Here is a 13,935-nt window from a genome sequence, read left to right on the forward strand (position 1 = left end):
CAGACATATTGACATGGAGAAGTAGCAGCAGCATGCAGCTTGGAACTACGCAGCCTTTGGATAAATGGGTTTGTTGTGTGCCAGTGTACCCAGAATCATCTGAAATTAATAGCCTTAGGAAAACAGCTTTCAGGGTTCTGTATTCTGCAAAAAGAAGCCAAAATAATACCTTTACCCAAGGTGTATCTGAAGAAGTGTGCATGCACACGAAAGCTCATACCAATAACAAGCTTAGTTGGTCTCTAAGGTGCTAATGGAAGGAGCACCTTTGTTTGTTTCGACCTTTACCCAAGGATAAAGGATAAATTCCATCAGTTTGCATTTAAAGGTAAACCTACCTAATTCACATTCTGAAAGTATAAGAGACCTGAAACACAGCCATCCTTTGAAATTCAAACATTTCTGAGTTATGCAATTTTCCAGCCAAGTAGTGTGTACCAAAATGCACATATTTGTGAAAATAACATACAAATAACTTACATTGTTTCAGGGATAAACTGATTTGCAAAAATGTGTATTGGGCAGAATTTAATACAAACACATGCATATTAGGAGAAATTTGCACTGAAATAGTGATGAATTCTCATGAGGACTTATTTATTGTTTTAATAAATGCCAAACTGACATGGAAATGGAGAACCGCAGGCTGGAAAACTTAATGGTCAGGGGTCCCTTTACCTTACCGATTAGCCTATCTGCATGCATTTTTTAAAAGGGGGTTACATTTCCCACTCTAATTCTGAACATTTTAATCAGTTTAACGCAGGATGAAAACGCAGATTCTGCTACTACTGTTTAAACCAGGGCCGGGATTGGAAGCTCAGAAGCTTTAGAAAAGAGAACACTGCTTAATCCTTTTCTTGGCTCTTACCAGCCCCGATTCCAAACCTATGTTTTAGATGTTGGCAGGAGAGTTACTTGTACAAGGGAGTGGTAGTGAGGAGAGAAGCAGTAGGTGATGGGAGGGTTAAGCATCCTTCTTCCACTCCCTCTCCAAACCATTTTACTGCATACTGTGCCCTTCTAGCTTCAATTTGCATAGGCGAAACAGCCTCCAGGTTTGAAAAGGTTGCAGTAGAGTGTGTAATTTCACCCACACATTCAGCGTTACAACTTTCCATGCAATATATATAACTTACAAAGCCTTTGTCCCTTGAATTGCAAGCATTTTTGTTAATTGCTGAGGAAATTCATCATCTAGTATTGGCTGATCTCCAAAAGAAAAGTGCGGAAACTAATTAAACATTTAGTTTAAGGTGAAATTAGCATACTTAGAATTCCAATTTATTCCAAACACAATAATTGACTTCTGCAGAAGCTTCCCCACTACCTTTTTTCTTCATGTAATAAAGGTAGGCATAAATTAACTGTGCGTCTTTTTTCTTCTTCTCCTCTCACCCTCTCCTTTAACAGCAGTACATTTATTTGGCCTAACTTGGCAGCTACAGCCTGTTGGAGGACACCTTTATGAAAATGGAGTCAGTAAAGGAAGCAAAGGCACAGAGTTCCTGGACACAACCTACTCACCCATCGGAGGGAAAGGTTCTGATAAAACAGAAAGAAAAGGTACATCCCTTTCTCTTTCAAATGCTTAAATCAGAGGTCACAAACATGATGACATTGAAGTCTTCCCCTCGTCCCCACGAAGCCTCTGCATCTTCTCCCTTCACTGCCCCCCTTGGTCATGAGGCGGTGAGGATGGTTACTTCTTACTTCCTTGAATGCATAGAGCTGAAGGAGGAAATTGGAAAAGTGATACTTTCCAATTTTCCATTTCAGCTCTTTGAGCTTTTAAAAGCTCAGATTAATTCTACTATATCTCACTTTTACCCAGATTCCTTGGAAAAGCTACTTGCATGTCTGCTTGCTTTGTTGCTTTCTGTCTTTTGGGCAGGGTGGCAGAGGGCCTGATTGGGGAAAAGGAGAGAGAAAAAACCAGGGGAAGTGGCACTCACAACATGAAAAATTCAAATATACCCATTGGCCTAAAGAGTTTGTTGACTCCTCGTTTAAGCTGTTGAGATTGCTTTTCCAGTTCTACATGATACTATTACCGAACTGAGGCAGTCACCTATACAGCTGTTCTAGACTGTGCTTAGCAATAAAAGTTGCTCTGCTAGGCATCCATTTTGACATTGACTCTTCTAGGAAATAACTTGACAGCTTGTGTTCCTTCATAGCACAGAAAGGGTATCAGAGGGGAATGAGCATAGATTATTTTTTGCTGTTTTGCTTAATTAACCCAAACTCTGTTACTGGAGAGGTATCATAGTTGTGGAACTCTAACTCTATTTCTGGAAAGGACAGTGGTTGCCAAATTCTCTTCCCAAACTCAGAGAATTTGATCGGTCTTTCAAAGGAGCTTGGTGGTACTTGTATCTTGCACCAAGTCTTGAGCATCATTTATCATTATGTGCTAGTTTACACATTTAGCTGAATAGAGCAGTGAAGCTTTTTTCTGGATGCTATCAAATCAGACTGGTGATGGTGGAAAAGGAATTGACATGTTTGAATTGTCCCCCATCATGGGAGGAATAAGTACTCATTAATGAGAAATTATGATGGCAATCAAATTCTGCACATTGACAGAGGCTGGTTCCTTTAAGGTGGCATTTCTGAACACTCTGGCATGTGGTTATGTTAGTATTTTAATAGGTTGCACTATGATTAAAAAATCGAGACATCCTATTGATGGTTGGTGCTTAGCAGGGAAGCATAATGAGATTGATTGTTTCAGGAATCAGTGATGATCTGCACACAGGCACTTCACTGGGAGGATAATTGGTGCTTTGCTGCTCAGATTTTCAATTTCTTGAAGCCATGAGCAATCAGTGATTAGGAGTCTGTCTTTGCTGTCAGTATGCTCAAAAATGATGTAAAAAGCAGGATAACGCATTTATAGTAGGAATACATTTTAAAACTTTATTTTATATAAGGTGCATTGAAGTGAACAGGAAAATGTCAAGAGAATAATAAGCATTGCTGTTTTGGAAAGCTCATCACTTGACAAAAGAGAAGCTTCTTGAAATACCAGACACAGAACCCAATTTTATGCAAGCATGGAAGATCACCTGCTCTGCATACAGAAGGTGCCAGGTTTAATCCTTAGTATGTTGTGGCGCCTTCCAGATGTTGTTGGACTACAGCTCACATCAGGCCTAACCAGCACAGCCAATGGCTAGCAATGATGGGAACTATAGTCAAGCAATAAGCGGAGGGTACCACATTGGCTAGTGTAGACCATGCTGAGCTAGATAGTGAAATAATCTGACACAGTATAAGGCAACTTCCTAGGTATCTAAGTTTACTTTGAAGTAAATCTGACTGAATTCATTGAGGCTTACTCCCAAGACAGTGTAGTTACGGTTTTAGACTATGGCTGCGATCCTATGAGCATCTATTTGACAATATGTCTAATTTAACTCAGTGGGACTTCCTTCTAAATAAACTTGCATAAGATTGGGATCCATGTCTGATAAACCTACTAACCACACTGTTCCATCTCCCACAGTAATACCCATGGCAAAAAAATAACCAACTAATTAATGCTAAGCATTAAACCAGGGGCTTGAGAAGCTTATTGTGTGTAAACATCCTGAATTCTACCCATTGTGATAAAAAAAGAGCTTCCCACTCTTTTGCCTTTGGGAAGTTAAAGCTAAATTATTCAAGGTGTTGTGTTGCCTTCCAAAATCCATCCATTTACAGCAGCACTGGGAAACCTGTAGACCTCACATGGTTGCTGGACTCCACCCCTACTACACCTGACCATTGCCCAAGCTAGATGAGGTTGATAGAAGTTGGAGTCTGGTGACATATGGAATGCCACGGGTTCCTCAGCTCTCCTAGATAGGCATCCTCTGGATGCTGTAAAATAATCTCTGGTTATCAAATGAGAGAATGAATGTGAGCTGTGAATAACAGCTTGAGGTTGAAATTTGAGTAGCTCTGAGATAGCAGGTAAAGGTAAAGGACCCCTGGACAGTTAATTCCAGTCAAACTTGACTATGGGGTGTGGCACTCATCTCCACTTTCAGGCTCAGGGAGCTGGCATTTGTCCACAGAAAGCTTTCCAGGTCATGTGGCCAGCATAACTAAACTGCTTCTGGTGCAACGAAACATAATGACAAAAGCCCTCCCATCAGATGTCAAAGCGATAAATAACTACCTGACATTCAGAAGACATCTTAAGGCAGCCCTGTTCAGGGAAGTTTTTAATCTGTGATATTTTAGTGTATTTTTGGTTTCTATGGAAGCCGCCCAGAGTGGCTGGGGAAACCCAGCCAGATGGGCGGGGTACAAATAAATTATTATTATTATTATTATTATTATTATTATTATTATTATTATCAGCAAGCCCAAGAAGCTCCGTGGTTTAGACCACAGCAGCACCAACTCCTTTTCTGAGATAGTGGTAATGGGTGGTCAGTTCTTTACTTAGTTTTTCCTCATTCTGGGCCTCAGCAATGTAGATCAATAAAGAAGAACAGAGCAGGGGGACGGCTTGCTTTGAAATGAGTTTCTGAGCTTTGGTGGGGGGAGCTTGACCTGAGGATGGAGAAGTAGGTAGCATGTGACAAAGAGCACCCATCAGCCCAACCAGTAGCAACTGATGTGCAGAGTGTCTTTATGCTGAGGTTCAGGAGGGCTTCTTTGAACTCAAGCAGGACTAGCCCTACTATAGGGCAGTGTGTGTAAAATGGTAAAGAGGATAAAGCGACTTTCGATTACATACTGTAAACCAGCTCATAGATTTATGCATTTTACTTTACAATTATAGAGTAGAAAGGCTTGCCGCAAGTGGGTGAATGATGGACAGTTTTGCTAAGAAGGAACCATTTCCATAACAGCATCATGACATGCCTGAATAATATCACCTGATACTACAATATATTGTTTCATCTCCCATCAGAACAGCAGATCTTTAAACTTTCATTTTAGAAAGTAAGGTAGTTACAATCTCATTTAAAGGCTGTCAACACTGACCAACATTACCATTACTGTTAAACACATTGTTTTGTCCTTGACCTTAGAGTTATTGTACTAAAACAATGCAATTGACTCTTCATACTTAATGGCAATAGCATAAGAAAATATGTTTTTGCATTTTGCTTAACGTTATGGATGATGGCTTGTAAAAAGTTTGCTTCAAGTCAGTATCTCCCTTTCCCCCGTTGAGTCATGTCTTTTAGATTATGATTCTGTAAGCAGGGACTGTCCTGTTTTAACTGATTTTATCCCACCCCATTTTATTTATTAAGTATTTACTACAAGCCTTCATGGCTGAGCACTGGGTTACAAATGCTCTAAAATAAACAAACCAAGGAAATGAATAAATATGAAAGGTCTTTAAAGCTGAAGAATTATGAATGCTACTGCTTTTCTTATGGTTTAATTGCAGTCCAAAGTCTATTAGGTTGCAAGTCTGTAGGCAGCCCATAGACATTACTTAATTATAGTGTTATGAGTTTGTGGGTGCCAGAACACTATAATCCTTGGATTCAGCATGTGTTAGAATTTAATTAAGGCTTGGTGTGCTAAAATGAGTGCTAGTCTTAAAACATAAGCCAGGCTAGTTTTCTGATGAGGTATTAACCTGGGGTGATAAGCTATTAAGAAAACAAAGGCAATGGACCATTAAGAAAGCAATCATCAAAGGAGGATCAGTACTAGATGGCAAATGCGTAGGGCCCCTCCCTCAACAGATAGAGCAATGTGAGTTAGAAGCTTAGAGTAGAGTTATGTGACAGAGAACCAAAGCAGCAGGCAGAGCACAATGTTTGATGTCTGTTTGAATCCAAGGCTGCACCTATGGGATAAGCAAGGTCCTATTGGGGCGTTAATGCTGCAAAGCCCTGCGTTGTAGGCTCAGGTTGTATATATGTGTCAATAAACCACATATCCTAAAGACACCACAGTCTCTTCTGTGCCACATTTCCAAAAGGAAACAAGGACTCTTGGTGAGAGCCTGGAACCCCTGGAATTTCACTGCGCTCAGAGATTGGAGTGGCGTAGAATTTCTGTACCACTCAAGATATAAAAATAACAGAGCAGTGATTATTTAAAGGCTTGGACATTTTAATGATGATGATGGAATAATTTAACCACGACTTGTTTGGAGCTGTTCACAAATTGACGCTAATTTAAGCCAGATATTTATCCTTCTCTTTCAGGCACTTGACAGGCTCAGCTGCTTAGGAATATGAGTTATTTCAGATTTGATGAAAAATGAGGTGGGGAGCAACAGAACATACTCTTGACTTCTCTGTTACATCCACACTGTCCACTTTGTTAGGTTCGCTTGGCCGTCTGCAGACAAATGTTGAAAGCATAATAGGAAAAGCAGTTGGAGAGGACTTGGGATTCTGGTCCTCTTCTCCTCTGCATACACTGAATGCCTCTGAGAAATTCTTAAAGGGATGGGCATAGTTGAGCACGTTCTTCAAACTTTTTTGGACAGAGTTGAGCATGTTCCTCAAACTGTTCTCATTCTTTTTAAATGACAGCAAACTCTTTCTTCTTCTTCTTTGTTTCTGGAGAAATAGTGTTTCAGAAAGGACAGGCAATAGACACGGGGGAAATTGAAATTGGAGTTCAAGTGATTCAAGCCATTCTTCCAGGCCTCTTCTGGCGTTTCCAGATTATGATCCATCACCCAATGTACCTGAAATTTAATGTTTCTCTGGCAAAGGACTCACTTTTCGGGATATATGGGAGACGCAATATTCCCCCTACTCACACACAGGTATTTACTTACTTACTTACTCACTTACTTACTGTAAAAGTTAGCTATTTCGGAAATATATGGTGTTCACTATTAAATTGACTGCTGTTAACTTTCCTTCTTAACCTCCCTTGACAAATACATTCCTTTATCAATTTAGGCAAAGAGAAGAAAGTTCTCTGTTTTTTGTTATTTTTGTAAAAAGCACAAAAGGTCACCAAGCATATAGATGACGTCCCACAATGTTTTTTGTTTGTTTTTTATGTCAGCAACCTGATTTGCCAACCCTTGCAAGAAACAAGGTGCAGAGGTGACAAAGGAACTACTCTGTTTGTTGACAGGCAGGAGTGATAGAAATGAAAACATTCAACAGAAGCAAAATCAGTGGCAGTAAAACCAATAGTAGCAGCACCAGTGGGGTAAATTTGGGGGGAGCGAGCTGTAAAGACCTATGAGGGCTGCGTGTAGTGCACCAACTGCACAGCCCTGAAATACAGACATCCTGCACTTCAGGGTGTTGGCTAGATTACCCTCAGGGTCTCTTCCAACTCTACAGTTCTATGATTCTACATTTAGGAACATGGAATATTCTCCCCAGAGGTGTACTGCCATAAGTACATGCCCTAACCACTGCACAGCCACTTTCTGATAGCTAGACGAAGTCCTTCCAGAAAGAACAAGATTTGGCTTTGCCTCTTCTTGCAACATTTACTCAGTTTTCCAGTTGCTCGTAGAAAAAATTACCTCCTCGTGCATGAATTGTCCAGTCTACTGAGCGTGTTCTTTCATCCTTAATGGGGTCATGGACCCCACTTTGCAAACTCTGTTCCATGCATAATGGCATTATTTGTACATAATAATAGGACCGTGGGACTGAAAGGAAACTGGGCACTGCACACTACCATTCTGGTCCCCCACAGAGTCCTTGTTCCCAGATTGCAGAAGAACAGGAACTTGCAGAAGAATTCTTTCCAAAGGCTTTAATGTTGAGATTGGTGTGATACATATGCAGATTGCTGTAACAAACAAAAACTACAACCCCCAGTTTAAGAGGCCATAGATAGGCTAATTAAACAAAGGACTGGGAAAAGAGGAAAGTTTTTGCCTGGCACCTAAATATATGTAATGAGGGTGCCAGGCGAGCCTCCCTGGGGAGAGCACTCACAAACTGGGAGCCACCGCAAAAAAAGCCTGTTCTTGTGTTCCCACCCTCCAAACATCTTGTGGAGGAGGCACACAAAGAACAACCTCAGCTGGTGAGTGCAGGGTGCAAGATGGTTTACATCAGGAGAGGCGGTCTAATGAGAAAAGGGAAAATACTCTCCCTACATACTTTTCGACAGCATGCATAATTTTATAAACCTCTAATATGTCCTTCCACTTATTTGCCTTTTTCTTGGAATCTTTGCTTGGCCATGGTGTGTTATGTATGGGGGCAGGGAGAGAAGGGGGAATTGTCAGCATGGCACTGTCTACTCTTCAAGATCTCAGGTAAGAATCTTACCATGGTGGTTGTTTGAGATTGGTGATGCCTGGAATTGAACCTGGGACCTTCTGCATAGAAAGCATGGGCTCTGTTGCTGAGCTGTAGCTGCCCCCTAAAGATGGGAATGTGTTGCTTTACTCAGATCTCTGTGTTTGATGGCAAGCTCACCCGAAAGAGTGTTGCTTATTTGCTAAGTGCAATTACCTACAGTTTGAGCACAAACCTGACAGCCAGTTAAAGCACTTGTTCAGGTTCTTGTAATTACATCCATGCTTTGATTCCAGTTAGATCATTGGTGTCGCATTTACAGAGAACACTAAAATAGCTTTTTAATTACCTAGTGAACACTCCCCCAATCAGTTGCCCACAAAATACTTTGGACTGCAACTCTCATCAGCCATATCCAGCATGCCCAATGGTCAGGAATGATGGGAGCTGTAGTCCAACCATACCTGGAAGCCGTGCTTTTTTCCAGGGGGCACTCAAGGGTACACAATACCCACACCTCTTTTGTTGGTTGTTAAAAAGTGTGACACTTACTGTAACTGCTTCATGGTGAATACCAGCACCTATTTTTCTAGAAAAAAAGCACTGTCTGGAAGGCACCTGGTTGTGGGGAAACTGATCGGGGCCGGTGGGGACATATTGGTTTTGGAACCAAATTCAAAACAAAAAACTAGGTTGGTTTTAGAAATAACTTTGAAGGGTCAAAAGCAGTTAAAACACACACACACAAACATGCATATAAAGACAGGATTCTATCTAATCATGTTTTTTATTGTTGCTGTTTCAGTTTGATTTTGTGAAACTGATGGATGGGAAACAGTTAATTAAGCCAGAATCAAGACATTCTGAGGAATCTCAGCATGCTCCTAGGAATCTGATCTTAATGTCCTTGCAAGAAACTGGCTTCATAGAATATATGGACCAGGGAACTTGGCACTTGGCATTTTACAATGATGGCAAGAAAATGGAGCAAGTGCAAGTGTTGACAACGGCAATTGGTAAGACCACTTGGTTTTGTCTTCCTCCTCTTTCTAATGAAGGCTTTCATAGGTTATTGAGTCATTTCTTGTATCTGACATATATGATGATAATTATTAAATAGATTCCTGGATTCTAGGAAGCATGGGCTGTTTTGGGGTGGGTCAATTCTGAAGCATAAGCAATACAAGCTGAACTAAATTGGTGGTGAGGGGATTCTCATTAAAAGCCACATTCTGATTTTTCTTGTTGAAATGAATGGTGAAAATTATTAATTATTATTATATATGAAACTTACTGATTGCTTTTTTATTTACAAGCTTAAGATTTAATAGATTAAAACCAGCATAAAACTAGATCAGAGTAACATCTAAAACTCATTCTAGTTTCAATTTTTTAAAGGAAAATAAAATCCTTAAAAACGATATTCCTTCTGTTAAATGTTATAAATCAGGGGTATTCTTCAAGAATATTCTCCATCAAGAACCAATTGGTTGCTTTACAGGATTCATTTATGTGATTGGCACTTTTGAAGAAAGCTGTTTGCATTGTAGGGCAAATCTGTAAATCCCCTAAAAAATTAAACTCATGTTTACAATATTGCACCAGAGTGGTGTGTTTGGTGATCTTGAACACATTTGCTTTTCCAGGTCAAATTCCATCAGTGATTGCCCCAAAATGAGGTTTTTTTGGGGGAGGGGCTAAATCTTACAGAAGTAGGATGTTTATCTGAAATACAGTGGTGCCTCGCAAGACGAAAATAATCCATTCCGCGAGTCTCTTCGTCTAGCGGTTTTTTCGTCTTGCGAAGCAACCCTATTAGCGGCTTAGCGGCTTAGCGGCTATTAAAGGCTTAGCAGCTTAGCGGCTAAAAGGCTATTAGCGGATTAGCGGCTTAGAAAAAGGGGGGGAGCGAAAAAATTTGCAAGACTCGCAAGACGTTTTTGTCTTGCAAAGCAAGCCCATAGGGAAATTCGTCTTGCGAAGTGCATTGAAAAACGGAAAACCCTTTCGTCTAGCGGGTTTTTCGTCTTGCGAGGCATTCGTCTTGCGGGGCACCACTGTATACAAATGACAGTCATTGGAATGTTCAACGAAAATAATCTTTTATTTTAAACAAAACCATGAAATAAAGAAGAGACAGATTTGAAGTGCAATAAATACTTAGAATCTTCAGATGCTTTACACAGTAGGGAATTAAATATGAATTCTCAGTATAAAAATTTCACATTGTATTGCAAAATGAAATACCTATTGTTCTAAACTGTCAAGGCCAAACCTAATACATAATAAGTTGTTTGAACAGATGTTTTATTTCAGGTTGTGTATGAATACAGTGAATGTAATTGGTTCCCCACTCATCTGAAGGTTGAGTAATACCACTTGAATGGTTGTGCTGCATGGTTGCCTCTTGTTTCAGAAGTGGTTTGTTCACTTTGTTGTTATGCTTTTCTTTTCTCTTTTTATGAACAGAAGTCATGGATGACTGCTCCACTAACTGCAATGGGAATGGAGAATGCATTTCTGGGCACTGCCACTGTTTTCCAGGATTCCTTGGTCCAGATTGTGCAAGAGGTAGGGATTTCTCATTTATATATTTGAAGTAGAAGAAAAGACAAATAAATAAATAAATAAATAAATAAATATCAATTTTCTCAGCTTGGAGCTTCAGCAATGAAGCAGCTCAGGCTTAGGTGCTGGAGGCTCCACTTCTTCCTGACTCTCAATCAAGCCTAGATCCATGCAGGTGTTTCTATGCATTTTCCCCTCTTCCCATGTTGTGTCACATACAACTAGCTGGACTCATTAGCAGCAGCTCTGTACTTCTTTCCTGACTTGCTGTTTCCTCTGTTCCTGTAGCTCTAGGGCGTGGGTAGGCAAACTAAGGTCCAGGGGCCGGATCCGGCCCAATCACCTTCTAAATTCAGCCCACAGATGGTCTGGGAGTCAGTGTGTTTTTAAATGAGTGGAATGTGTCCTTTTATTTAAAATGCATCTCTGGGTTATTTGTGGGTTCATTCCCCCCAAAAAATATAGTCCGCCCCCCCCCCAAGGTCTGAGGGACAGTGGACTGGCCCCCTGCTGAAAAAGTTTGCTGACCCCTGCTCTAGGGGATATGGAGGCAGAAATCTTTCATAATATACCCTTCATGATTTTGAAGCAAATAGTGGGCACTTCAACTTCCACTCATCAGCATCAGATGTTTATCAAACATACATTGACACAGTAGTGACTGCATACCAAAAATGGTGGGCTGATCTTTCACATGCAAAGGGTACCTCCAAATAATAAATCCAAGCAGCATTCCCCAAAGCCAAGCTAAGTATCTGATACAGACACATCATGACCAGACTGTTAACAGAGAGAAAAATTATTCCAGTTTATGGAATAACAGAAATGAGAATAAAATGCAAAGATTAGGTAGGAAATAGAATGTGAAAAGCTGAAGCAGGTACGCTAAATGGATAGTAAATTTGAGAGGAAAAACAGATGGTAAAAGGTTTGAAGGGGCCTTCAACAAGATGTGCTCTCAGCTCCAAATAGTGTTGTTCCGGAACATTGAGGGCAATTTTCAGCGGCAGGTGGCTCTCAGACCTATCAGCCTGCCATAGGAGTAAGGAGCAGGACGACCAACTGAGGTGAACCCTCTTGGGGCTCCTGCTGCTGCTCAAGAAGACCAAGTGTTGGCGCCACAAAGTGTGGGGTGAGGGGAGAATCATAGGCTAATAGAATTGTAGAATTGGAAGGGGTTCACCAGTCTAACCCCTTGTAGTGCAGGAATCTCAACATGCAGTTCCTCATCCAATTTGAAACCATACTGGACCCTGCTTAACTTTGTAAATGTGCCACCACTTTTATTGCGGCACCAAATTCTATATAGATCATTAACACTCAAATATGTTTCTCCTCTACAGACTCCTGCCCAGTGTTATGTAGTGGAAATGGAGAATACGAAAAGGGCCACTGCTTGTGTCGCAATGGGTGGAAAGGCCCTGAGTGTGATGTTCCAGAAGAGCAGTGCATTGACCCCACTTGCTTTGGCCATGGAAAGTGTATCATGGGAATCTGCATTTGTGACCCAGGATATAAAGGAGAGATATGTGAAGAAGGTTTGTGCCTCTTCTTTCTCTTACTGGCTTTCTTTTCAATGGAGCTGTAGCTGAGAAGTAGACCACACATGCTTGGCATGCAGAAGATCCCAGGTTCAATCCCAAGCATGTCTAAGTGGGGTTGTGAGTATCCTCATCTGGAATCCTGGAAAGCCACTGCCAGCCATTGCAAGCAATACTGTGTAGTCCATTGGTCCAACTAAGCAAAAGGCAGTGCCAACAGTTTAAAGTTAAGAACACATCACTCTGCAAATCCAATGCCCACAAAAAATCCTGTTTCCTCTACCACCTCCACCAGTAATGCTTTATCTTTCAGAGGAATGGCAGAACCTTATTTGTAATGTCAAAGTCTATTTCTCTGTTACAGAGAGATTACAGTAGTGGTACTGACATAGATCAATTGGACATGTCTTAACAACAGAAGCTTGGAGAAGGATATTAGAAATGGCTGATAAATTCTCTTTATGCCTTAACCCTAAAGGAAGCTCAATATAAACTGATGTGCAGATGGTATATGGCTCCTCAAAAGCTGAATGGAATCTACAAAGTAAACTCAGTTGTTGGAAGTGTGAATTGATAGATACTGATTTTGTGCATACAGCAGTCATGTCCTTAAGTTGGTAGATACCAGGATGTGCACAATCACAAGATTTGTTGTGTATCTAGCATTTGGAAGCAGCCTGATAAGTTTCAGATCTGCTGTGTGTCATTCTAGTTCAATTTATTATTTGGTTCCAAATTTGATCTGTTAAATCTGAAGCTCTTTTTTTGCCTCTATTGATCACAATAGGAAATCTATTTTGAAAAGCTATAACTCCCCCCCCCCCTTTTCACACAAGTGGATTAAATTATCATGAAAAGTTGCCCTTCTAGAGTGGATAACACCTGTTGAATTTCAGGAAGACGGATTCAGCGATTCTCCCACAAGGGCAAACTGAGGTTAAGAAAGTAAAAATCATATCCCAACCACTGTTTTCTTTTTCTGGGAAATCAATTTAAAAACCAGGAAATGGCAGAGGCACCCAGAGCTGCCAAAGTTCAGACAAATAGGTCTAGGGGCATGTTCTGCTATTGAACTATGATCCAGGGCCATCTTTACCATTTGGCATAGTGGTGTGGTGAGACAGGGTGCCAAGCTGTGGAGGGCACCAGGTTCTGCATTTCATTAGTGGAGCCGACGCTGGTGGGCGGGCCCAGGCACGGCCACACCAATCGGCAGCCCCGGCAGGCGAGCCCAGGCACACACAAAGGGAACACGGAAGAGGGAGCTTGTGAAGATGGGGACGCCCAGGAGCTGCCTCCCTTCTCAGAAATAAAAATAAAATAACGGGGCACTGCCAAGGAGGTAATCACATTTTAATGGTAGGTCTTTATTTAGGGAGACTTTCCAGGGCTGCAACGCCTCTGCATGCCTGCCTGAGAGTGAGCCTCCCTGGAGGGCTTCCTTCGAGTAAGACACGCAGAGGATCTGCCTCTTCTCCACCAAACACCCAGCCCCCTACCCAAGTATCGCCTTTCTACACCAGCTCAAAGTCTGTCAAAGGCGATAGTCTGTTTTTTTACTGGGAATATTTGGGGTGGCTATGCTGGATGGCTGGTTTTTAGAAAGAATAAAAATCATGAATAATATG

General features: G+C 41.1%; 1 protein-coding gene across 13 annotated transcripts in view; it reads left to right on the forward strand.

Moving 5' to 3' along the window:
* The window catches only part of TENM1 (teneurin transmembrane protein 1), a 383,082-nt gene that overhangs the window by 214,338 nt on the left and 154,809 nt on the right, over positions 1 to 13,935 (forward strand). For 8 of the 13 annotated variants that reach the window (XM_083721963.1, XM_083721975.1, XM_083721972.1 and 5 more), the window contains 5 exons: positions 1,414 to 1,566; positions 6,540 to 6,745; positions 9,004 to 9,214; positions 10,668 to 10,769; positions 12,110 to 12,304. In XM_083721963.1, the coding sequence (XP_083578089.1) occupies positions 1,414 to 1,566; positions 6,540 to 6,745; positions 9,004 to 9,214; positions 10,668 to 10,769; positions 12,110 to 12,304 (867 nt within the window). The remainder of the gene's footprint in view (positions 1 to 1,413; positions 1,567 to 6,539; positions 6,746 to 9,003; positions 9,215 to 10,667; positions 10,770 to 12,109; positions 12,305 to 13,935) is intronic. The other 5 variants (XM_083721971.1, XM_083721964.1, XM_083721974.1 and 2 more) reach the window with 1 other exon arrangement.

This window comes from Podarcis gaigeae (assembly GCF_964106915.1).
Source record: "Podarcis gaigeae genome assembly, chromosome: Z".
Taxonomy (NCBI): Eukaryota; Metazoa; Chordata; class Lepidosauria; order Squamata; family Lacertidae; genus Podarcis; species Podarcis gaigeae.